Source organism: Hibiscus syriacus, unplaced genomic scaffold (assembly GCF_006381635.1).
Source record: "Hibiscus syriacus cultivar Baekdansim isolate YM2019G1 unplaced genomic scaffold, ASM638163v2 tig00110481_pilon, whole genome shotgun sequence".
Taxonomy (NCBI): domain Eukaryota; kingdom Viridiplantae; phylum Streptophyta; class Magnoliopsida; order Malvales; family Malvaceae; genus Hibiscus; species Hibiscus syriacus.
The window spans coordinates 90737-117954 of NW_024062757.1; the positions used below are offsets into that span (position 1 = coordinate 90737).

General features: G+C 34.0%; 3 protein-coding genes across 3 annotated transcripts; 2 read left to right on the forward strand and 1 right to left on the reverse strand.

The window, feature by feature from the left end:
- The first annotated feature begins 16578 nt into the window (after positions 1-16578).
- On the forward strand, positions 16579-20309 carry LOC120128541 (homeobox-leucine zipper protein HAT3-like). Its single transcript, XM_039146212.1, has 6 exons — positions 16579-16583; positions 18234-18397; positions 18699-19000; positions 19081-19160; positions 19565-19880; positions 20126-20309. The coding sequence occupies exons 2-6, from the start codon at positions 18244-18246 to the stop codon at positions 20177-20179; spliced, it is 906 nt and encodes a 301-aa protein (XP_039002143.1). The 5' UTR covers positions 16579-16583; positions 18234-18243; the 3' UTR covers positions 20180-20309.
- Positions 20310-21420: 1111 nt separating this feature from the next.
- On the reverse strand, positions 21421-22198 carry LOC120128539 (actin-related protein 2/3 complex subunit 5A-like). Its single transcript, XM_039146210.1, has 4 exons — positions 22101-22198; positions 21936-22002; positions 21735-21835; positions 21421-21556 (listed from the first exon to the last, which is right to left on the reverse strand). Exons 1-4 carry the CDS (start codon positions 22196-22198, stop codon positions 21421-21423), a joined length of 402 nt encoding a protein of 133 aa, XP_039002141.1.
- A 2492-nt stretch (positions 22199-24690) lies between these two features.
- Positions 24691-27186, forward strand: LOC120128478 (dentin sialophosphoprotein-like). Its single transcript, XM_039146166.1, has one exon. It carries the CDS (start codon positions 24691-24693, stop codon positions 27184-27186), a length of 2496 nt encoding a protein of 831 aa, XP_039002097.1.
- The last annotated feature ends 32 nt before the right edge of the window (positions 27187-27218 follow it).

Here is a 27218-nt window from a genome sequence, read left to right on the forward strand (position 1 = left end):
GCTCATTTTTTTGCTGCAATCATCACTTGAAGAATGGGAATTTGGTCATTAGTTGTTTGGTTGGTCGTGTGCCGTCAGGATTTTGATCAATTGGTGGCAGTCAGAGATGGTAAAGAGATTAAAATTAGGGTTTTTTTTAAGATTTTGGGATATTTTATAATTTCAAAAATAAAGTTTGGGTTTTTTCTTAAGTATTTTCTATAAAAAAAATAAAAATTTAAAATTTTATATGTATAACATGTACAGATAATTATCAACGGTCGTTATAATATACACCTAAAATTATAACATCAAAGATATTAAATACTTCTTTTTAACCGGATTTAACCCTCTTCTCACATATCTACTAATGATTGAAGCCATTGTTTATTTACAGCCATTGTCCATTATTTAACAAAATGTTAGCAAGTTGGAGTTTAAATATCATTACTGATTGTTTATTTACAGATTGGTCTCAATTATATTCCTTTTTTTAACATATGACTTTAAATTGGTCACATTATTAACTATTCGTTCCATTCTACTAAATATATCTCTTTTATTTTTAAAATTATCACATTTAAAATATTTTAATCAGAACAAATAATAAAATATATTCATTTTTTCATCCTTATATGTCTCTTATATATATATATATCAAAATAAATCAATTAAATCTAACATTACTTTTTAAGGATAATTTCATCATTTATCTTGATCAAATTATATCTATGTTATATAATCAATATAAGATACAAATTATTGGGCGGAGAAAGCATTTTAAAATATATATAATTCAATTTAACAAAAATGTTTAATATAATAACAAATTATTGGACGGAGAAAGTATTTTAAAATGTATATAATTAGTTTAACAAAAAATTTGATTATTAAATAAAAAATATAAAGAGTACGAGGTCTCTATACTTTTCTAAAAGAATCAATGTAACCCTCAAACTTAAAAAAATAATCTAATGTGACCCTTTGATCAATAGATTTCGTTGTTGATTGTTATGATACTGACGTGATACTCATGGTGTTGATATGACAGTTTACAATGGTTGGTGATGTGTCTGATAACATAGCAAATGGGCCAATTTGGTTTTTAAGTTCGATGACCAAATTGTTTTCTTAAGTTCAAGGGTTTACTTATTTTTAAAAAATACAAATATTTAAAATTTAAAATACTACAAATATATGTTAAGCCCTTTAGTCCTTTGATTTTTGTTTTTAGCTCCTCTTAAAATTAATTCTTTCACTTAAGTATTTTGTTTTCATCACTGTTAGTGTTAATGTCATTGTTTTCGAACACATACAATATTAAGAAGTATGGTAGAACTTAAATATTTTAGAGTTAGTTGTACATTTTAATATATCTAAAGAAAATTGTGGTATTAGTCTATTATGATAATAAAAAATATTTATGATAAATGTGATTAAATAAAATAAATTCGATTGGATGAGAATTATTTGTAATGTAATATAAACAATTGTTGAGAACTCATTTTATCCATCCTAGTATATGGAGATGTTACTTTTATTTTTAAATGATGTAGTCTTTTTTCTCTATATTTGATTTTTATTTTTTTACTTTTTACTTAGGTTTATTTTTCTTCATTTATATTATAATAATTTATTTAATAATAATACTAATACTTATAATAATTTTATATTTAAAATTTAAATATTTATATTTTTAAAAAATAAACAATTCTTTAAACTTTTAAAAAAATTAACTTGACTCTTAAACTTAAAAAATAATAATTTAATTCATCTGTCCATCAATAATTTATAAATTATTATGTTAATATATAAAATATCACCTCAATATTATAATAACAAATAAAACAAATTATTTGTTAAAAAATCACATTAATTTTTTTTTTAATTTCGAGGGCTATTATGATTTCTTTGAAAAGTACCGGTAACCCAGGTACTCTTTTGTACCTATAAGAAAACAATGAAAAGGGTTGAATGGTAATTCACTGGGTAAGGGTATCCCAATGATTGAAGTGTCTCGAGTGAATGGAACAAGATGACAGTGCTCAATAACAAAAGGTCTGACCACGTGTCATGCGCTTCATCCTTCACACGTGGCAGGCTGCACACGCCTCTACCTTTGGCTGGCATTTTTATATTATTTATAAAGTTAATCCTGTCCCCTCCTTAATTTAAACACCATAATAGCTTTCGTAATCATACTGTTGGCTATACTTAAGATGCAGGAGCTTTGCCATTGATAATTTATAAAGAAATCTTTATATATTATTTTAAGGTGATTTTTATTATTTTAAGAATTAGTTATACGGATGATCACTTATATTTATATTTTGTCCATTTTTTATCATTGATTTCAAAAAAATATAAGATATAGTCACTTTCGTTTTTTATTTAATTAAGATATGATCATTTTTGTTTTTATATAATTAATACATGATTAACTATTGTTAACAATTAATAGAATATGTGACGTGATAGTTGGTATAACCACACATATAGTCATTGTTATCTATATATTCTTTCGATTTAGTCATATTTTTAAATAAATGTTAACATAAAAAATGTTGTTAAATGAAAATAAAAATAAAAATAAAATATTTTTAAATTAAGTTAATAAAAAAATATATTTAATAAGTTAATATAAAAAATATTTTTAAGTTAATATATATAAAATATTATGAATTTAAGAATTTATACACTACGATACAAAATGTATACATTATGTTGTCTACTTTAGACCAATCAATGGTCTTGGCTTAATGGTCGGATACATGTTTAATTTCTTAAGCAACAAAGGTTTGAATCTTTTTGCCCGAATTTGCTTTCTTTCGTTTTCTTTCAACCAAAGGGTGATACAAGTTACTATTTGATTGGTTGAAATAAATATATTAAATTAAAATAAAGTTTGTCCTCCAACCGAATGGTGACACATGGCATCATTCGATTGGAGGACTAAATTTATTTTAATTTATTAAAAGTATGATTAAATTGAGAGAATATGTAAATAAAAAGACCAAATGTGTTATTATATCAAAATATTTAACTGTTGTTAACGACAGTTAGCTCAAGGTGACAACATCTTAATTAAATAAAAAAGATATTGACTATATCTTATATTTTTGAAATCGATTATCAAAAAGATAAAATACAAACATAAGTGATCAACCATGTGGTTAATCCTACTTTTAAATATCTTAGAATTGTTGATATATATTGTGTGCAGTGCATTTATCGACTGTATAGTGTAATTTATTTTCTTAAAAGGTTTTTAATAATTTTCAGTTACTTGTTGAGCTCAATTAAATACAAAAGATTATAAAGGGTTTAATGATTTTTTTTTAAAATGAGAGCTTATTTTACCAATAAATCTTAAAACATCAAAGAAAAATACCGCCAACATTCAGTCCGGTTGACGTTAAAGTAATGAAAAGATGCTTAAGAGTTAAAAAGCCAATTATTTCACCCCAAAAAAAATTACACCCTTGCTTCTTCTTCTTTTCATTCAAATGGATAGTTAAAAATCACAAAGAAAACATAAAAAATCTTATATTTTAATATTATAGGCAGGGATGGATCAAAGGGATAGATGATAAGTAACCTTAAAATTTAAAATTATCATATATACATATGATTATATTGGAGCAAATACATAAGCAGTATATGTTCAAATATAACTATAAATAATTTGATAAATTCAAATTTGTTCCTCGATTTTTTTTGTTGCCCTCACGGTTCCCAAGTCTTCACCTTGACTCTAACTCGGATCGATCCAAGTCGCACACCTGGTTTTGGTGGGTGAGTCTCCCAACAAAGATTTTCTGCATTCACAATGACTTGAACTCAATATCTGTTTAAACGAAATCAAGTTGTTTACCACTTGAACCAACTAATTCGTTATTGGAATTTTATAAAATCTTTTATCATTCCGTGATTGTGGATATCATAAAAAGATAATTAAAATCGTATAAAAAGTGGGTTATTGTTAAAACAGTAAAAATACTGAAATGCCTCTCTATATTTAATGTACTCCAAATACATCATTTATATAGCTTTACAATAGAACTAGTTACAACATAACTGTCTAACAAACTTTCTAACTAATTCCTAACTATCCAAACTGCTTTTTTGCTCTTAACACTCCCCCTCAAGTTGGGAAGTGAAATACATCCTTAACTCCCAACTTGGATAAGAGATATCTATGTTGTGCAACACCAAGAGCTTTTGTCAAGATATCTGCTTGTTGCTCTGCAGTTGGTACAAATTCTTGTTTGAATCAAGCCCTGCTGGATTTTTTCTCTTATGAAAGGACAGTCTATCTTAATATGCGTTGTTCTCTCATGGAACACTGGATTTGCTGCAATTTGTAAAGCTGCTCTGCTATCACTAAAAATCTTTGCAGGTTGATTGTTGTTAACTCCAAGCTCCTTTAACAACCCTTGCAACCAAACCAGTTCTGATGTTGTCACTGCCATGCTTCTATATTCTGCTTCTGCTGAAGATCTTGCTATGATACTTTGTTTTTTTGATTTCCACGAAACTAGTGAATCTCCTAGCTTTACACATAAACCAGTCACTGATTTCCTTATTTTTGGACATGTTGCCCAATCTGAATCACATCTAGCCACAAGTTGATAATTGCTTGAAGCTTTCAAGATGATTCCCAACCCAGGATTATTTTTAATATACCTTACCACTCTAAGAGCTGCTCCCATGTGCTCTTTCTTTGGTTCATGCATAAACTGACTATGATGCTGAACTGAAAAAGCAATGTTAGGCCTTGTACGTGTCAAGTAAAGTAGCCTACCAATTAACCTCTGAAATTCTACTCTGTCAGCTAAACAATCTTTACCTTTGTTACCTTGTTGCAGAGAATTATCATACTCCACTGCAGTAAGCTTAGTGTTTTGCTCCAAAGGTGTTGCAGCAGGTTTCGCACCCCCTATTCCTGTATCTTGAATAAGCTCAAGAGCATATTTCCTCTGATTTAACAATATCCCTTCTTTTGTTCTTAAGACTTCCAAGCCAAAAAAATATTTCAGTTCTCCCAAATCTTTCATTTTAAAGTTCTTATGCAGTACCTCTTTTAATTATGAAATCATCTTAGCATCATTCCCTGTGATTAGCTGATCATCAACATAAACTAGAAGTACTACAATATGATCCCCTTGTCTCCTAGTAAACATAGAATAATCATGTTTACTTTGTTCATAGCCTGCTGAGATGAGGGCTTCTGTGAGCTTAGCATTCCATTGTCTAGAGGCTTGCTTCAAACCATAAAGAGACTTTTGTAGTTTACACACAACATTCTCCCCCCTGACTACAAAAACCTTGAGGCAACTCTATGTAAACTTCCTCAAGTAAATCACCTTGCAAGAAAGCATTGTGAACATCCATCTGCCATAGAGGCCAATCAAAGATGGCAGCAAGTGCAAGAACAAAACGAACTGTGGTGATCTTGGCAACAGGAGAAAATGTATCCACAAAATCAACACATTCCCTCTGATTATAGCTCTTAGCAACCAATATAGCCTTAAATCTTTCAACTTCACCAGAGGCTTTAAGTTTAACTTTAAAGACCCATTTGCAACCAATACACACTTTTCCTGGAGGCAAAGGGACAAGAGACCATGTGTTATTCAACTTAAGAGCTTGTATTTCCTCCTTCATTGCCTTAACCCATCTAGGATCAGACTTGGCTTCAAGGAAGGTTTTAGGTTCAACAGAATGGGTAACAGAAAAAAGAAAGGATTGTGTATTTCTTGGCAAATGAGAGTAAGAAATATGGCTAGAAATAGGATACTGACCTGGAAAGGAAGTGGATTGGCAGGTATAAATGTAGTCACTCAACCAAGAATGAGGTTTAGAAATTCGAGAAGAAGTTCTATGAGGTGGGGATATAGGAACAAAATCCACAGAAACACCATATGTTGAAGCATTAAGAATATTATCTATAGGATCAAGTTGAGGGACAAGAACAGACTGTTGTTGAGACTCATATGAGGGTTCATGAGAAATAGTTTGAGATGCTGGTGAAGACAAATCAGGAAAAGAAAGATTCAAGAAATCTGAATCAGAAATACGAGGATTAGAGGGGAAAAAGGAAACAGTATTAGGAGAAGCCATTTTGAATGGAAACACATCCTCATGAAAAACAACATCTCTGTTGACAAAAATTTTTTTGGCTTCAAGGTCAAACAGTATGTATCATTTTTGGGTAGACGAATAACCAAAAACACAGAGGGAATAGCCTTGGGAGAAAATTTATCAAAATACTTAGGTTTAGTAGTATAACACAAGCAACCAAAGACTCGTAGATGAGACAAATTAGGGATCTTATGATAAAGATTCTCAAAGGGTGTTTGCCATTGAATAACAGAGGAAGACAACCTATTGATTATGTAACAGGCAGTAAGAACACATTCACCCCGAAATTTAAGAGGGACTTTAGACTGAAATCTCAAAGCTCGAGCAACTTCAAGTACATGTCTGTGTTTCCTCTCAGCAACCCCATTTTGCTGAGGAGTATCAACACAAGAACTTTGGTGTACAAGACCAATGAAAGAAAAAAAAGGTGAACAAACAGAATTAAAGAACTCAGAACCATTATCACTCATAATGATTTTGACTGAAACAGAAAATTGGGTTTTGGCCATGGAAAGAAATTGTTTAAGAAAGTAGAGAGCATCATTCTTATGCTTCAACAGATACAACCAAGTCATCCTAGTGTGATCATCAAAAAACTGTTAAAAAAACGATGACCACTATGTGTAGATACTCTATATAGACCCCCAAAGATCAATATGAATAAGTTGAAATGGCACAGGAGAACGAGATGTGCTAAGAGGAAAAAGAAGCCTAGTTTGTTTAGCTAGAGGGCAAATAGAACATTTATGAACAAATTATTGCTGAAGCTTAACAGTACTCAGAAATTCTAATTTATTCATTTTTGAAAAAGCAGCATGTCCTAGCCTAGCATGCCAAAGACAAGTTGCTGAACTAACAGAAGACATACAAGAACCATTACTATTTGAATGTATTATATTTGATAAAGAGGGAACAAACAAACCAGACTTAGAGCAAGATGATTCAAAGATATACAATCCTTTAGACTGCCTACCAATCCCCTCCATCTTTCCAGTGGAGAGATCCTGAAGAAGGCAAAAATCAGGATAAAAGGTAAGAAAACAATTAAGATCACGGGTTAGCTTAGAAACAGATAGTAAATTGTGATGAAAATGATGAACAAACATGACATTTTCTAATCTACATTCAGGGGTAAGAAAGTAAGAGCCAAGGTGGGTTACAGGAACTGTTTTACGATCAGGGAGGTGAACTAATCGTGTGGGGAGAATCACAAAACACAGGATAATCCAAGCTCTTAAAGTCGGATAAAATATGGTATGTAGCCCTTGTGTCAATAATCCAATGAAGTGTATTATTAGTAAACAATGAATCACAAGCCAAGATACCTGCAAGGTTTATGGTAGACTCAGTAGAAGGTGGCTTCTTCAACAGCTGCAAAATTTGGTTATACTGCTTTTGAGTAAAAACTGGAGCAGAAGGAACAGAAGCTTGAGGAATTGCAGACGCAGATGATATGCTGGAATTAACAGAATCACTAAACACCCCTTTCTTCTTTTGAAACTTATAATTTGGAGGAAATCCGATCAGCCTATAGCACTGATCCCTCTTATGTCCCTTGACATTGCAATAGTCACAAATGCCAGCAAAACGCCTACGATTGGAAGAGTTGCCCGAACTGAAGAACAGTGCCATCGAATCTGGTACAACAACAGTAGAAAGGTAGGAACGCTGTGACTCTTCTTGAAGTAACATTGAATACGCTTGATTAACCATTGGCAAAGGTTGCATAAGCAAGATTTGACTCCGAATCACTGAGTAGGAATCATTCAGGCCCATCAAAAATTGGAATAATTTCTGCTGAACCAAGTGCCTCATATTCTGCTGAGACACTTCACACTCGCAAGCAGTGAACGAAATTAGGGATTCATACTCATCCCATAGCATTTTGAGACGAGTGAAAAACTTCAAAATTGTGGAATCCCCCTAGCTAAGCGTGACAGTTTCACGGTGTAAGAAATAAATTCGTGATCCATCGATTTTGTCAAATCGCTCTTGTAAATCCTTCCAAACTAAAGCAGCACTGGAAGAGAAAATAAGCCCAGCTGACAAATCCTTGCTGACCACATTGAGAATCCATGACAGAACAATGGCGTTGCACCGATCCTATTGTAATTGCAGATCGCCGTCGTACACACTTTGCTGACAGGATCCATCAACAAACCCTAGTTTGTTCTTTGCAAGTAAAGCAATTTTCATCGATCGACTCCACTCACCATAGTTAGCCAATCCAACTAATGGCTGAGAAACGAGAAGTAGCCCCGGCATATCTGAGGGATGCAGGTACAGAGGATGAGTGAAAGCAAGCATATCTTCAGCAGGAGGCATTGTGAATCCAGAAAAGAATAAAACACTTAGAGGAAATGTGAATATACGAGAGAGGCCCGAAAAGAAAGTGAAATACTCTAAAATGAAGAATGGATCGAAATTTTGGCTGATACCATGTTAAAACAATAAAAATACTGAAATGCCTCTCTATATTTAATTTACTCCAAATACATCATTTATATAGCTTTACAATAGAACTAGTTACAACATAACTGTCTAACAAACTTTCTAACTAATTCCTAACTATCCAAACTGCTTCTTTGCTCTTAACAGTTATTGATGGAATTGATTGGACCATTTAACAATTGATTATTTTTAATTGCAAGATAATTACGATGGAGTTGCGGAGATAACTCCAACACTCTAATTTATGTGGCTGGACATGTTTGCAAACTGAGTGGCGTTGTTGATCCTTAATCGTGGAAGCATATAGGCATCTACGGTGATGGGGTGTCAGTTGTATTTGAGACATGATGAAGTTCTCGAGTATGGTTTATGTTGTGTTTAGTGACAAAAATGATCGAAAGAACGTCGAAAGATGATAGCATAAGTAAAATGTGGTCGTTGGTTGTTATTAGGGTGAGAAATTTAAGATTTATTTCGGGAAGATAAATCTAATATCACACATCAGTATTCCTTAAACGACAGCTAAAGACAATGACCTTGAGCGAATTAAAAGTTCAATGACCACATTATAAGTTTTAAAAGTTCTATAATCAAATACACACTCTAAAAAGTTCAATAGCCAAAATCGAAACATGCTAAAAAAACCAGTGACTATTTGTATAGTGTTCCCTTAAAATTTTAAAATAAAATAATTAATGAATTTTTAACCTTAATCGGAAAATATTTATAAAACAAAAAAGATTTTGCATTACGTGCCAAAAGAGGAAGAATCTTAATCATGATGATATAATGGTACAGGAGAAAAAGATAAAAGTAATAATCTGAATGTCTTCATCAATGGCATCATCATTGCCTATATGCTGCTAACAAACATAATAATTGCCATGACCCTCACTACTGATTTTCGAGAATTGTAATGATCCTTGAACCAGCACCAACAGCCATGGCCCAAGAGAAAATATATATATCTTAGTATTAAATTATAGGGTAAACTACTTGAATAACCATCAAACTATGGGATTGGTATCAAAATGACTACCATTTTCAAATTTACGTCGATATGATCACTGAACTATTTAAGTGGTATCATTTAAACCACCTGTCTTTAAAATCTAACATAGGGTAACGTGACGGTTAACAAAAAAGTATATAATTACACATTTGATCCTTAATATTTGCATAATCTATTAATGTTGTCATACTTTAAATGTAATTTTATAAATTAACCCTCAATAAGGAGGTGACACGTGTCATTTGTGCCTCGTGTCACCACCTAATTGGAGATTTTTTTTTTAAATCATACAGTGACATGTGCCACCTTTATTTATTTTCTTTTTAATCAAAGCTGACACGTGTCACTCTATGATTGGGTAGAAAATAAATTAGTTAAATAAATTAAAATTAATAAAAATCCTCTAATTACGTGGTGACACGTGGCATGAATGACATTGGTCATGACCATGTATTGACACGTGTCACTCTATGATTGGGTAGAAAACAAATTTAGTTAAATAAATAAAAAATTAATAAAAAAATCCTCCAATTACGTGGTGACACGTGACACGAATGATAAGTGTCATGACCATGTATTGACATGTGTCGCTCTATGATTGGATAGAAAATAAATTTAGTTAAATAAATTTAAATTAATAAAAAATCTGCAATTACGTGGTGACACGTGGCATGAATGAAATGTGCCATGACCATGTATTGACACGTGTCACTCTATGATTGGGTAGAAAATAAATTTAGTTAAATAATTCAAATTAATAAAAAAATTCTCCAATTACGTGGTGACATGTGGCATGAATGACACGTGTCATGACCATGTATTGACACGTGTCACTTCTTGATTGATGGGTTAATCTATAGAATTAAATTTAAATTAGAACTAAATTAATAGAATATACAAGTATTGAGGATCAAATATGTAATTATATAAATTTTTTACTAATTGCCATGTCACCATTCCGTTAGATTTTAATGACATACGACTTAAATGATACCACTTAAATAGTTCAATAATCAAAATTAGATTAAGGTGAATTGTCCAAGGCATTACACACAGCCGAGGCCATTGCCCCGTTTGAAGTAAAGAAAACCGACTCTCTCCTACCCAAGCCAAAACCCAAAGGTAATGGTGGGAGAAAGGAGGCCAAAAGTGGTTTTCAAAAGCCAACAGGGGGTAATGGGAAGCAGATTAGCCGACCCAAAAAGCTCTCTAATCTATGGGAAAAGAATGGTGACTTATCGTGCTTCAATTGTGGAGGAAATCACATGAAAAGAGATTGTCCTCAACTTGTGAAAGTTGATGCCATCGAGGAGAACAACGGGCAAGAGAGTGAGACTCTCAAACTTGGCTCCATCCTTAGCACCATGGAGGTCAAGAAGGGACGCAAGAAGAAGGGACTGATGTACGTAAACATCACCGTGGCAAGCCAAAAGATGAGTGCACTAGTGGACACATGTGCCTCAGAGTTATTCTTGTTCGAACAAGCTGCTAAAAACTTGATCTTCATGTAGAGAAGACAAGTGGGTTCATCAAAATCGTCAATGCCAAAGAGGTTCTGATTGTTGGAGAAGAAAAAGGAATCCAACTCAGCCTTGGAGGATGGACCGAGAAAGAGTCCATAAAGGTAATTCCACTCGATGATTTTGTTTTTGTTTTTGGGATTAGTTTCCTTGATCGGATTAATGCGTTCCCCTTTCCATTTGTCGACTACTTAGTAATTTGTGATCCTAAACACCAATGTATTGTTCCGGTAAACCGAGAATCCGAAATCGATGCCAAGATGTTGTCCGCGATTCAATTCTCAAAGGGGGTGCTCAAGGATGAACCCACATTTATGGCATTATTGGTAGGCGTTGAACCCACAATGACCGAGGAATTCCCAACAGAAGTGGGACGAGTGTTGGCAGAATTTAGGGATGTCATGCCAACTGAGTTTCCAAAGCATTTACCATCGAAGAGAAAGGTGGACCACAAGATCGAGCTTGTGTCAAACGCAGAGCCACCCGCCAAGACTCCATACTGAATGGCCCCACCGGAGTTAAAGGAGCTTCGCAGACAGTTGAAAGAGCTCCTAGATGCGGGATACATCCGGCCATCAAAGGCACCATTTGGTGCACCGATGCTATTTCAAAAGAAGCATGATGGTTCCCTCAGAATGTGCATCGACTATCGAGCTTTGAACAATCTCACAGTGAAGAACAAGTACCCAATTCCATTGATTGTCGACTTGTTCGATCAACTTGGTGGTGCAAGGTGGTTCACCAAGTCTTCTCCCTGGCTTGGCAGCTTTAACACTTGCGCTTGTGCCAATTTCTGCTACTTCTCCTTCTCTCATCCTCTTCATGATGGTTGTAAGGCAACGTTTCTTGGGACATCCTCTAATCAAATGAGGACCATCACAGAAGTAGCACTTCAATTTTTCCTTTCTCACCTTCTTCTTCGCCCCGGACTTAGCCTTGTCATTCTTTCCCGATGGCTTTCCTTGGCTACGAACAGTCGATGGCTCACATTGGCCAATCGAAAAGCTTTCTCTACCATCTCCCCGCTGCACATTTTCCCAGTCTTCCCCACTATTGCCACTATCCCTAAGCATGAGCCTAGATGACACATTGCTACTTGGCTTGACATCTGCAAGCTCAGTCAGCTTTTCGGCTACAGTTATGGCCTCCGAAAGTCTCTGGGCATCACCTTGCTCTCCCCCGAGCATCTCCCCTGGTCTAAGTTCTCCCAAAAAGGTCTTGAGGGCACCACATTCACTCATTGCTCCCTTGCAAATGAGTAGCTCCCTCTTGAGATCATAAACCTCGCTTCTCAAAGCCACCACCTCGGCTTCATGTGAATCACTCCCTCGAACCGTCTCGAACTCGTTGAGAACTCGTTGTGTCTTGTCCTTGAATCTGTCCTCCATGGACTCCAATCTATCAAGGTAAGACTCCACAACACCCTGGGTCTCCTTGCCTCATCTTCGGCTTTTTCAAGTCTCCTGACCCTCTCTTCCCACGAAGTTGAGTTTTGTTCCATCTTGAAGAACCTCCTTGCCATGTTACCATTCCGTTAGATTTTAATGACATACGACTTAAACGATACCACTTAAATAGTTTAGTAATCATATTATAGGTCACCAAATCTCATAGTTGGATGGTCATTCAAGTAGTTCACACTATATTATAAGCGTTGATTAACTAGTCTAATGATATGATGGTGAATCCAGGAGATTGTTAAGTATTAGAGTTAGGACCAAATCACGTGGAGGGCCCCCGCAGGGACGGTGCATGGTGGGGAAATGTCGGCTGGTGGTGGAATCCACGATGGCCAGGAAACACACGTGGAACAGCTAGCTTGCACCGACAATCTCCCTCATTCTCGAATCGTTGTGGTAAGCTCCCAACCCCCACCACTTGAGCTCATCTCATCATCGATAATCTTATATTATATCCCATAATCATGTAATAAAGATTTCATTATTTAACGGTTAAGTTAATACAATACTATCTACGATCTTTAAAGTTTTAGAATAACTTAGGGCGATTATAAAATATTAATTATATAAAATTATTTTAAATATTTAATAACATATATATATTTTTTATAAATATATTATTCAAATTTTAAATCTTTAAAGATTATACATTTAATATAATATAATGCAGTGACAACAAGTTTAGAGAATTAGATATAAAAACGTCTAACAAAAAGAGACTAAATATATTTTAATTGATCATTGAAAATTGTAAAAAGACGTATTATAATTATCCTTAAATTGTTAAAACCAACCACTTAATATATCTAAAATTGTAAGAGGTAGATAGAATTTTACGAGTGTTATTTTTATTAGAGATTCTAAATTCAAATTGTTACGTATGTGAGTGTATATTATTGATATATTGAAAAATATTTAAACATATACTACTTTATAATCAGAGATAAATCGAAGGGGACGAATAAGCTAGTTGTCTCCTAAAAATTTTAAATTATTATATATTTTAGATTTTTAATATAGTTTCTATTAAAAATTGATTTTTTGGTCTATTAAAATTTTATAATTTGATAATTTCTTAAGATTTTAGAAGTATAAAATCTCGTAATTACCCCATATTACTAAAAAAAATCTTATATAAATCCTTCCACATAACTGTTATTACTATGTGGGATTTTATATTTTTATACACCAATAGAATAAAAAATTAGAGAAATTATTTCATGGTTTTTCGTTCACTATATCATTTATGGTCCTAATGAATCACATCTATTAATTTTAAAATAATTTTCAAATAATTGCACACTCTTTATATACATGTAAGAAATAGGTGAAGATTCAACTTAAAAAATGAGATGAAAAAATGTTTTGATAACGTGTTGGGTCGGATCCATCTAATAAATTTTTCAAAATTTGATATCAATTACATTTTCATTTTAGTAAAAGTTATCTCGACATTTTTTGGTTGTATATTGACATTAACTTATTTTAAGAATATAAATTTACACCTATTCTTTTATATATCACGAAAAACTCTTGTATATACTTTTTATTAATCTGAGATAAATATAAAATAATATTTATTTAAAGATAATTTTAAATTATTTAATATTAAACGCTCGTACTTTTAATAATTTTAATATTCAAACCCAAGATATCAAAACATAACATCAACTTCTTTATCACTAAAGTGGCTCAATTCTTGAGCATTTTTCTTCTTCTAAATATCACCCTCAGACCCATCAATTACTTGTCAGATACCCTATCTTATAATATTACTGATCTAGCACCTTTTCTGACAAAGCGCTGATCACTATCCGTGCCTTTGCGGGGTTCTGTTCGAGTTGGCGCCTTCGCTAAATCTCTGACATATACGGAAGGAGAGGATCATGAAGCGCACATTCCATGGGAAATGTTGACATGTCACCACATGAGAAGACGCGTTTCAAGGGGCATACCTTTCAATGTCCACATCATCCCTAAAATAATTTTAAAAAATATGCTTTAAAAAAATTTAAAAAAAAACTATAGGGACTAACATCATAATTTAATACATATTAATTACATGAGTTGAATATCTTAATAGGGTTAGCTTATATAGGCATATTGGACTGTTTAATTTATATTTCTTGACAATGTGAGATAAAAGTTAAAAGGTATATTCCTTACATTTTTTTATATTTATATTTAATGAATTTACTTATACATTATTGTTAAATTATATTAGGTTAATATTTATTATTAAGGTTCATATTAATTAAGATTAAATTTTTTATATGTTAATATATTTAAATAATTACATTAGGTTAATATTTATTATTAGGGTGTATACTAAATTTAATTTTGAAGCTGATATATATAAAAGGGGAAACGATATACTCATGTAAGATCGAATATAAGATTAATTATATTCGGGCGGCTCAAACGCCTTAAAATATTATATGTTCTTTTATTTTAAATCTAGATTATGAGATAATGGGTAATTTTCATGTAATTTATTTAATTATATGTTTTTTGCTATAATAATTTGAGTTGGAATAAGTTACAAGATGTTATTCCTTCTGAAATTAGCGAGCTTAAGAGTTTAACACATCCGTAAGAAGTACATGGAAATATTTTTTTCACGTTATGATAATCAAGATTGTTGCTTTCTACTAACCAAAAAATTGATTAGGCATATGAGCTTCAACAATTTTAAAGGGAAGATCCCGCGAAGAAGTTAACAATAGTGTATAAGTAGGTTCATTAGATATAGAGATAAAAAAGTTAAGGAATACACCTTTTAGTTTTTATCATACATTGTCAAGAAATATAAACCAAACATTCTAATATGCATATATAAACTAACCTCATTAAGCTCTTCAACTCATGAAACTAATATGTATTAAATTATGATGTTAGTCCCTATAGTTTTATTTTTTAATTTTTTTAAAATGCTTTGAGAAATAATGTGAACTTTAGAAAGCGTGTCCCTTAAAATGCACATTCTCATGTAGTGCTATGTCAACATTTCCCATGGAAGGCGCGTTTAATGATCATCGCCTTCCGTATATGTTAGAGCTTCAGCGAAGGTGCGGATGACGATATGCACCTTCCCTTATGTGATGTCAATTGAACAGAACCTCACGAAAGCGTTGATGGTGATCCGCACTTTGTTAGAAAGGATGTTAGATTGATAATATTAGGAGAGAGGATGTCTGACAGGTAATTAATGAGTCTAAGGGTGTGTTTGGTTGGGTGAATGTGAGATTCCCATGGGAATGGAATCCACATTCTCCCGTTTGGTTGGCCGGAAATGTCATTACCCGTAATCTTACATTACCAATAGTAGATTTCTTGGGGTATATTACCGGGAATGTCATTACCTCCCTTTCCTTAGGTATTGTTGGATTACCGACGTTTTGGACTAAAATGCCCTTAACTTTTTCTTTCTTTCAAAAATATCCTTATTCTATCATTGAATAATAAAAATTATGCGAATGTTAAATTACAAATTTATCCTTAAACTATTTTAGATTTAAAAAAGAAATTATAATTAAAATTTTATGTAAAGTTCAGAGGTTAAAATAAAATTTTACCATTTCATTAAACCTTTTTATATTTTTAATTTTATAAAAAAAATTATATAAATTTTATAAATTTAAATTTTTAAAGAAAATATATAAATATTTTTCAACTTGTTAAAAAATATATATATAATAATAATAATTTGGTCAAATATATATTCTAATAATCTTTTATTTCTTTAACCAAACATGGTAATCTTACATTCATGTTAAACTAGCCAAACACAAAATATAACATTCCCAGTAATTCTATTCTCTGATAATCTTTTATTCATACTAATAATCTTACATTCTGTTAACCAAACGCACCCAATGTGATATTTCGGTAAAAACTACCAATTCGTGCTTGTATCTAAATCTTTGATTTGCTTAACTTGGAAAAGCTGGAAATGAGAATGGCGCGTGAAGTATCGAATGCTGTGTTGGAGAAACATAAAATCCCGGAAAGACAGAGGTATCCAATGATTGTAGTGGGTCCGGTCTTGTAGAGGCAAAAGGGACATGCACGAACGCCATCTTGGGACCATGTATCGACACGTGGCTAAATACCCACATGGCTATTCACTTTAACTCATGTATCCCTCCCACGTGACTCAAACCCCCATCTTATCCGCTTCTTATCCCTCTTTTCAATTCGTTTAGCATTCTCTAACCCGAAACTCACTATAGCTTACCCTTTGCTAAAAATTTTAAACAAAGTTTTCATACTATAAAATAGTACGCTTTCATGGTAAAAAGCCAACCTTTTTTTATTAAGTTATTTAGTTGTTCATAATGTTTTTTGATTATTGACAAATATAATTGTTTTAATTTAAAATTTCTAAAAAAAAACGCTATTTTTCTATCATTAAAATCATTCAACAAGTTGAAAGCTTTACCATCCGAAAAATGAATGATTAGTCGAAGTTTGAGGGATCCTATTGTCGATGAGAATCAAGGCTTGCATGGGATTCAAAAAGAAGCCAACCCTGCATGTGATGGCATATATTTCTCAGATTTTTACAAGATTCGGTAGGTCCTCCAACATTACATTGCACATAAGATGCTTTCCAAATACTTTTCTACTATTAGACACTGAAAATCAATCTTCAACTTGATTTTTTTTAATAAACACTGGTATATTATCTATTGATTGTAAATTTGGATTGAATACTGTAGAGGTAAGAACAATCCTCTCAATCTAGTTTATTTCATTCGCAATAGTTAAAATTTAAACACCTAACGTTATTGAAGAGATTCAATATCTCATCCCACTAGATTATCTTATTGTTTATATTTTTAACCTGATAATACTACGTTTAAAAACATTTCTGCATTTTTAATAGTACTTCTCATAGTTTTGGCTTTTTTGGGGTGATATAATCAATGGTAACAGTTCATACAAAACTCAAGAAATTAGCCCTAAAGGGGTACTTGATTGCATTCAAAGGTTGAGGAGATGGCTTCCCAAATGATTACCTTAATGATCTGGTTATTTATTTATTTAACGCGCGTGGCTCCAGCGTGTGGGGGTCTGTAGCAGCTTCACCTGTCCCAATAGTCAACGGTCAACGAACGAAAAAGCCGCTTTTAAAGAGACGTCTTAATAGTAATAATAACATTGGAGGAAAAATAGAAAAACCCTCAGGACAAAAAACTTAACCGCAGTTAAAAGGGCTCAACATTAATAAAAATATCTCAGTTACAGCTTACAGGTACTTTTTTTTTCCGTTTCTAAAGCCGGGGTTAAATCTGAACCATGGTAACCCAAGGTTGAGTTAAGTCAATAGGGTCACTGACACAAGTCATGATTGAATCTATACCCATCTGTCTCTTTCTCTGGCTCTGTTATATCTCTATATAAAGTCCCATCCTTACACTGTTCTGCTGCACCAAAACCAAAAGGCTGTTGTTAAAGACCACCTCTGGCTGCTAAAGCTCAAGTCATTTTCTACCCTTCTTTCCTTACGTTTTGCGTTTTCTCAGAATCCAAACACACAAGGCAGGGAAAAGGGGGGGGGGGGGTTTGAGGCCAGAAAGGAGGAGGCTAAAAAGCTGAGAACTTTGGTAGGTTTTACTCAGGAAAGTTGAGCTTTTATTTTTACTTTTTGGTTGGTTTTGAAAGAAGAAGAGATATGGGTGATAAAGATGACGGTTTGGGGTTGAGCTTGAGCTTGGGATGTGCTCAAAATCAGCCTTCTTTGAAGTTAAATCTCATGCCTCTAGCTTCACCACGCATGCAAAATATTCAGGCCAGGAACACTTGGAACGAGCTGTTTCCGTCTTATGGTATTTTCTTGTCCCTTTACACCTTCGTGTTTGTAAAACGGTCGACTTTGAAGGAAACACTACTTGAAACAGTTTGCTTGTGTTTATGACATCTTTTATGACCAAACTGTTTACGTTTTCCCCAGTTTTTAATAAACATTAAATCAGAAATTTCGCGTACAGATCTCGTGTTTACCATATCTTCCCATCTTTACGTTGCACGTACTTTGTGTATTCACAAATAATCTTTAAACTTCAATACTGGACAGCGTTTTGAGGTTGATGAAATGAATATTATAATGACTCATGAAAATGCATGCAGATCGTCACTTGGATACGAGGTCATCCTTTCGAGGAATAGATGTGAATCGGGCTCTCACAACTGTCGATTACGAGGAGGAAGGCGTGGTATCGTCGCCGAACAGCACCATTTCTAGCATAAGTGTAAAGAGGAACGAGAGAGATAACGTGGGTGATGAAACCGAGGCCGAGAGACCTTGCTCTCAGGCTAGCGACGATGAAAATGGTGCCACCGGTGATGCTTCCAGAAAGAAACTCAGGCTTTCCAAGGAACAGTCCTTGTTGCTCGAAGAGACCTTCAAGGAACATAGCACCCTTAATCCGGTCAGTGGCTTTTCTGCAATATAATTTCATTTTAGGGTTTTCCGTACTTTGGTCTTGAAGGGAAAAATGTTGATTTGTAGAAACAAAAGTTGGCACTGGCAGAAGAATTGAATCTGAGGCCTAGGCAAGTGGAGGTCTGGTTCCAGAACAGAAGGGCCAGGTGAGTTGTCAAGGGTATTTTGGTTATATTGTTAAAGTGCAGTTAACCATTTTTGAAGCCTTGAAAGACCCCTATTAATGTCTTTGATTAGGAGAGGGTGTCCTTTTCGGCTCAAAAAAATCTTTTAGGATTCTGCTGTTGCTTTAAGTATCACATGTTTAACTCATCTCTTAGATTTAATGGCTAAGTGATTAATGAGCATCTTAATGCTATCTACAAAAGTAAATCTTTAGATTCAGTAGGTTCTGAGGTTGGGGTTTGGTCATTAAATGTAAATAACAGATAGGACTGCAATTCTAGAGAACTGGTTTAAGCAAAGAAAATGGCAAAAATAGAGCTAGGGGACCCCATGAAACAAAATCTGGAGTATAATCTCTCAAATGCATGGAATTCAATTGGTGCAGGACAAAGTTGAAGCAGACGGAAGTTGACTGTGACTATCTCAAGAGATGTTGCGAGAATCTGACCGAGGACAACCGGAGATTGCAGAAGGAAGTGCATGATCTTAGAGCATTAAAATTATCCCCGCAGCTCTACATGCACATGAACCCACCCACTACCCTCACTATGTGCCCGTCTTGCGAGCGCGTGGCAGTTTCTTCTTCGTCATCGATGCCATCCTCTGCGGTACCGGTCTCCTCCACCCCAGCCCCCACTTCAGCAGTTCCGAACCAACAACAGCTGATGCCTGTTAGTCCTTGGGCAGCAATGCAGATTAGGGTACCCTTTAATCCTGCCTCTGCATCTAGATCATAATCACATATGTAATCAATTGAGATGGGTACTGACTAGGGTACTGCTTTTATTAAAGCCTTGTCTCTTTTTGGTCTATAAAAAGGGGATGCAAAGGGTGGAATAGTGATAGATGCTTATGTTTATCAGTAAGCAGGGGAAGAAGATAAGTTGGAAAGAAGAATCTGACTCCCTTTCGGTTAATATTATTGTGATGTGTTTTTTTTTGGAAGGCAAAGGTGAGAAGCAGAAATGGAAGGATGGTGTTAACATCAATAGATTCATGAAGGAATAATAAAGATATGGAAAGGTAAGACTTTGTTTTAACCCTTTTATGAAACTTATTGGTAAGCTTTTTCCATGTGAATTGTTGTCCAATGAAACATTGGTCAGATTCCCATTTCCAGCTGTTTTCTATGGTTCTGTCACGACTCTTTTTGGCAACAAAAAAGACTGCAAGGTTTTGGGTTTCGTTAGACCTCAAAGCACTCAAATCAAATCCAACCAGTTTCCAAAATGATATTTTAATCGTCATATAATGCATTCAACAGTTTTCTGGGAAAATGATACTGTCAGCATCAATCATCATTGAACTTAAAATGGAAATCAAATGATAGTATTTGCCACTACATCAGTACTGTGTAGCACCACCATTTGATTTGGGTACCATTTCATACAAAGTTTTGACAATCGAAAGAGAGAATTTAAGAGAACCCTGTAAACGAAATGATTTGCACAACCGGAAATTATAATCTCAGAGGTACTCCTCTAAGCCTCAAAATTGAACACTTTGGACTTTTCTTTGAGATGTTACCCTGAAATGGTAAGATCCCATTTGAGCCCAAAAGAATAAACAGAACAACAACATATTGACAGCACAAGTTTCCAATAGGCATAAACACAGCAACACGAGGATTCGAAGTTCCTCGGGAAGCTTATGGTGAAAACGACTTGAAATGCATTCAATCCTCTAACAACTACATTAGGATCCATGTCCTCTAACAGCTATTGTCATTATCAGGTCTACAATAACAATTACCTTATGGTCAGCTAAAGAAGATATTTATAGAAAAAAAAGTGTATTAAGTACACTTATTTTATCTTGAATTCAGTAAAAAAAAACAATGCAATTGAAGTAAAAAGTTTCCTAAAAAGATAATTAACCACTCTATTTTCTCCACTGGCTTAGGCATCTAAACTTAAGTCTCCCGTTCAATTCTCGAAACTCCTGTTTTTCTTACGAGTTCGTTACAATCAATGAGAAACAAAATCTATATACTTGAAGGGAAAAACAGTAAACAGAGAAGAAAACAGCTGATTCACAGGTAATATGATTCGATAATCAAGCATCTCCTACTACCTCAGTATTATTAATTTATTATAAATTATAGTCTCTCCCTCTAATCATTCTTCAGTTTGATCAGGCTTTAAAACTCAAGTGATAATTGCAGGCATGGAAAAAAATTTGTGTTTCTCATGCATGTGCAGTAACGAGGAGAAAATGCCAAGGGAAGAAGGTCAATTAGAGTCAAACTGTATTCACAGTGTCTGCAAGGGAACGAAGTATGCATCCAAAACCAGCTTTTGCTGTCAGCTTCCAATGAATCTTAAGGCATCGATCACAGGTTGCGGGACCTCCGGTTGACAATCCTCTATATATGTACCTTGAAAAACATAAGGATCATCGTCCTTATCGATTCGCGATATCGAATATGCAAACTAAAGAGAATGTGCCTGTAAGGAAAGCAATTATTTTGCATCATCCTCTATAAACTAGGATGACAGCAGAATCCAATGGAGTATTACTTCAACATATAAAAGTGAAATGCAAAAGAGACTCACTTCATAAGAATATCATAGTACTTGGGATCTAAAGAAAGGAGCCTTCCTTCAACATCTTTTACAGTCATTAATGCTTTATGCACAACTGTCCAATTCGCAAACTGCAAATGCAAAAATCCAAAAACCAAAAGTTTAACTCTTTCTATAATTAAATAAAAGAAATTGAGAACAAAAATATTGTTTTTGTTTTTGGTACCAAACCTTGCAGCGCTCGTCTTGGGGAGGAGAGTCCTCGAGTGCAGTTTGAAGAGCTTCAACGAGTATAAACCTGAGATAGGATCAAATCAATCCTATACAATTAGGGTTATTTTAAATCATTTTCCAAATCTTAAATGGGACATTTGATTTCCGATTAGAATTTCTTACTGCTTAATTAAGTTCTCGATCCTCCCAGATTTATTCTGAATTTTCGTTAGTACATCCTCTGCGCTTCCAGGCTCCACAGGTTTCTCTGCTTCAGCCATAATCGTTAATTCACTTACTCCTTTGATCCATAAATCTCACCAAACAAACAAAATTTTCCGGGAAAATCGTTTTCCATCTACACGGCGGCGTTTAAGGTCTTTTTTGACCCAGAAAGCAACGGTTTTGAGAATATAAATCTTCCTATCGTTAATTCAAATAATATGATCACTTGATTTGATTTTTTGATTTATTATATTTTAAAGTATAATTTCTATTTTAATTTTTTTAATTTTAATTGTATAAAAAAATAAAAGATAATAATAATAAATCAAAAAATCAAATTAAGTGATCATATTATTTTATAATTCGTAATTATACTTTAAATATAGTAATTTTTATTTACGTTAATTTTCTTTTATTTAATGTTGCATATAATATTTTGTATGAAATCTTTTAAAATTTTGATTGTATACGGATTTAAAAATTATTAATAAAAATAAAAATAAATAAAATATAAAATATTACATTTTGTAATTTATATGTCTACACAAGATAAAATAAAATATTTTTTTATTACTACAATAAAAAAGAGTAACAATGCATGAGGCTGCATTTGGCTTGACCGGAACGATAGAATTTTTAACAATCCTTTGGAAGAATATGACTGATGACACCATTATTGAGCGAAACATGAGGCTGCATTTTCTGTGTAACGAATCTCGACGTGCAGCAAAGTAGGCTCGGAATCTACCTTCAGCAAACGTTGGCCGAGAGGAGGGGTAGTATGCGGTGGCAACGACCGGATAATGGTTGGGTTAAACTTCACTCGGATGACAATCGCGATCTAAACAATGTGAGGGAGTCATTCGCGATAGTGCTGGATGTTAGCTAACTGATTTTTTTTAGTTTATGGGTATTTGTACGGTTATAGAAACTAAGTTATGAGGTGTCTTCATCGGCCTTTAGTGCGCTTGAGAGAGGGGCTTCCGTCCCGTTGTGGTTGAGTTTGATTGTTTGGATGCGGTGAGGCTCCTTCAATCCAATGGTGCCAGTCGTGACTCAATTTCTATCATTGCTCGTATTACCGATCTTGTTTAACGGGATTGGTGTATTCGTTTCAACATGTCTCTCGTCGGAATAATAGGGTAATGGACGGTTTAACCAAATTGGCTAGTTTGGGGGACTTTGAGATCCATCATTTGGATCACCCTTCGGTGGAAGTGAGCGCCTTAGTACAGTATGATGAGTTATGTTCGTCGAGTTGACTGAATTTTTTTCTTTGGTCTAATTTGGGAATTGTTGATATGTTGTTTTGTTTTTAGTATCACGTCGTGTACTCTTTTCCTCCATTAGGGTAGAGCGATTTTTAAAGAGACATCATATTTTCAATGTATGATATTCTCTTAATAGCACACATTTTATATAAAAAAAAGTAAAAATACAAAATTTAATAGTACACATTGTATGAAGAGGGTTTTTTTTTTCTTTCGTTTTTTAGTTGGTGATGAAAATCTTTGTTTAAACTATGTTTAAATTTGAATTTTATTTTAAGATAAAAATAAATTTGAATATAAATACAAACAATCAATAAAATTAAATTTGTAAATTTTGTTCAACTCTTATAAATAAAATTAATCAAATGAGTTTAAAAAAATCAATATTATTTAAACTAATTTAAATTTTAGAAATAAAGTTTGATTAAGATCAAATCTAGTTTTGAGTCTAAAATTTTAGGAAGACTTAAATTCAAATTTAAACTTGATTGATTGATTTAGTTATTATTATTATTGTCTTTTATTTTTTATACAATAAAATATTAAAATATAAAATTATATTTTTTAATAGAAATTATATTTTAATATAAACAAAATAAGGAAAAACCTAAAAGTCATTAATACATACTAAAACAAAGTTTTAACATAATTTAGAAAAGAAGATAGGTGTCAAAAAATTAGATAAGGAGGCAGGGACAGGGGTAGAAGATTTCCATTCATGCTCGTGATCAAAATTCGATTCAATTAGAAAAATTAATTTTTTATTCGATTCGACTCGAATTAACTTCGACCTACAATTTAGAAACTCGGCTGGACTCAAAAAAATTTAAGTTCAAATCAAATTGTAAAATATAACTCAATTAATTCAATTTTTTTAGTAATTAGTAAATTGATTTTCAAGTTTGAATATTTCAATTTTGCATGATATATATATAATCATTTAAATTAGAATCAAATAATATTATAATATTATAAATATTTATAATTAAATTTAAAAAAAAAAACTTGAAAAATTAACTCGATTCGAAAAAAATTTCAAATCAACCCTAAATTATAAAATAAGACTCATTAATATTGTTTTTCTTTCTTCAATCAATCAATATTGTTTTTTCTTTTCATTTTTTTAATCATTCAATTTCCCCCATTTTTGTAACCTCAAAATCGGAAACGAAACCCTAACGAAGACAAAGAAAGCACAAGTAAAGAAGGTGAGGAACAATTGTACTTCATCAATGGCAGATTCGTATCCTCGCTTTACAACTAGATCCTCCACAAAAATGGCTAACAGCAGCATGTGCAGGAACAATTACAGCAATAACTACCTACGTTTTGCTGGTAAGCTGTTGTTTTTCGCTTTCTTTCTCATTGCAATCCCATCGTTCCCTTCCCAAGCCCCAGATTTCGTGAACCAAACAATATTCAACAAGTTTTGGGAGCTTCTTCACCTTATGTTCATCGGCATTGCTGTTTCTTATGGTCTGTTTTGTCGTAGAAGTGTTGATGATGGTAATCTTGATGATACCCAGTCGGATGTTTCTGGGATGTTCCATGCTTCATCTATTTTTGAAGATGGTTTTAGTAATTCGATGCGCTATAGTGGACAGGGTAATGCAGGGAGTTTTAATGTTAAAAACGGTGGCTTTGAAAACCCTTACGAGGAAAATGTTGTTCAAGCTTGGAGTTCCAAGTATTTTCAAGGGGAACCCACGGTTGTTTTGGCTCAACCAAATTGTGGTCTTGAAAAGTATGGTGAGTCAAGTTCTTTTGTAGATTATAAACCTTTGGGGTTGCCTGTTCGGAGTTTAAGATCCAGGATTGCAAGGCGGGCTGTTCCTGAATTTGGGAATGGATCAAACGAACCTTCTGATTCACATATGAAGGATTCGTCACAAGGTTCTAATGAGAGTAGAGATAGGGGATTTGGTGGTTTTGCTTCTGGAAATTTGGAGGGGAAGTTAAATGAGAGTGATGTTTTACATTTCCCGATTACTCGGCCTTCGAGATCTGGAAGGAGGGACGAGAGAGTTCATAGTAATGTCACATATCAGGGATCCGATTATGGCTCGAGTGAATCTTCGGGTTCTCAAATGAATGATTCTTCGGATAGTTCTAATAAGAGTAGAGGTAACGGATTTTGTGATTTGGGTTCTGAAAATTTGGAGATATCTAATGAGATTGATGTTTTAGGTTCCCCAAATTCTCAGCGTTTGAGATCTGGAAGAACGAGAACGAGAGTGAGAGTTCATAGTAATGGATCAAGTAAATCTTCAGGTTCACAAATGAAGGATTCGTCGGATAGTTCTAATAAGAGTTTTGGTAATTTGGGTTCGGGAAATTTGGAGAAGTTTAATGAGAGTGATGTTTTAGGTTCCTCAATCCCTCAGCGCTCGAGATCTGGAAGAAGGAAAGAGAGAGTTCATCGTAATGTCACGAATGAAGGATTTGACAATGGATCAGGTGAATCTTCTGCTTCTAATAAGAGTAGAGGTGAGGCATTTGGTGATTTAGGTTTTGAAAATTTGGCGAAATTCGATGAGAGTGATGTTTTAGCTTCCCCGATTCCTCCTTGTTCGAGATCAGGAAGAATGAGAGAGGGATTTCATAGTAATGTCACCTATAAAGGATATGGCAATGGATCAAGTGAATCGTTTGGTTCAAAAATGAAGGATTGGCCGGATAGTTCTAATAAGAGTATAGGTAGAGGATTTGGTGATTTCGGTTCTGAAAATTCGGAGGGGGAGTCTAATAAGAGTGATATATTAGGCTCCCCGATTCCTTGGCGCTCGAGATCTGGAAGAAAGAGAGAGAGAGTTCATTGTAATGTCACTCGCCCATCTCATTTCAGGCCTCTCTCAGTTGATGAAACACAATTTGAATCACAGTCTCTACGATCAACGATTTCTTTCTCTTCCCAAGTTAGTTCACAGTCGCAGTCACCAAGTGGCCTGTCTCCCTCACATTCCAGTTCTTCAGAATCACCAAAGTCCAAAATGAGTGAATCGGTGAAGGAAAGGAGTCCCTGTCAGTCTCTTCCGCCTACTTCACCATCGGTACTGAAACCAATGAGTAGTAAACCTTCAGTGGATGCATCATATTCCCGGCAGTATGGTGATGGCTCGATGTTGGGGACCCCTGCAAGAAAATGCTTCAAGGATGAATTGAAGGAATTATGTGACAGCAAAAAGGAAGAGTCATTTGGTAGTAGCGAGCAGATTTCGGGTTCCTTCAACTTTGATGCAAAGCCTGCAGCTCCCTCTAAAGCATCCTCGAGAGGAAAGTCAGTTCGGACCTTTAGGACTTCCAGAGCTAGTGTCAATGCCACCAGTGCAAAGGATGTCGGGGAGAGGCAAGAAGATTATACAAAGGGAAAATCGAGAATGGGATACGATGAAATCGAAGAGGCTTACACGGTTGAAAGTGAACCAAAAATTGAAGGCCATAATAATTTCTCCATTGGTTTAAACAGGAAGAACCTTCGAGGTGAATCTCATATGCTTAAGCTTACATCCACTGAAAACCAGAAAAAAGAAATACAACATCGTCCAGAGAATCCCGCTGCAGAGCCAGGAGAAGACTCAGAGAGAGAGAATGATGATTTTCACGAAAACTCGGATGAAGAAACCATGTCTGGGACTTTCAGCATAGCAGGATCAGAGGTCGATAGGAAGGCTGGTGAGTTCATAGCCAAGTTCAGAGAGCAGATTAGGCTTCAGAGAGCAACATCAGTGGATACACCAAGAGGGCCCAACATCACTGGTAATTATTTCAGGTGAAAGTAGCTATAAATTTCTGACAAAAGGGTAAT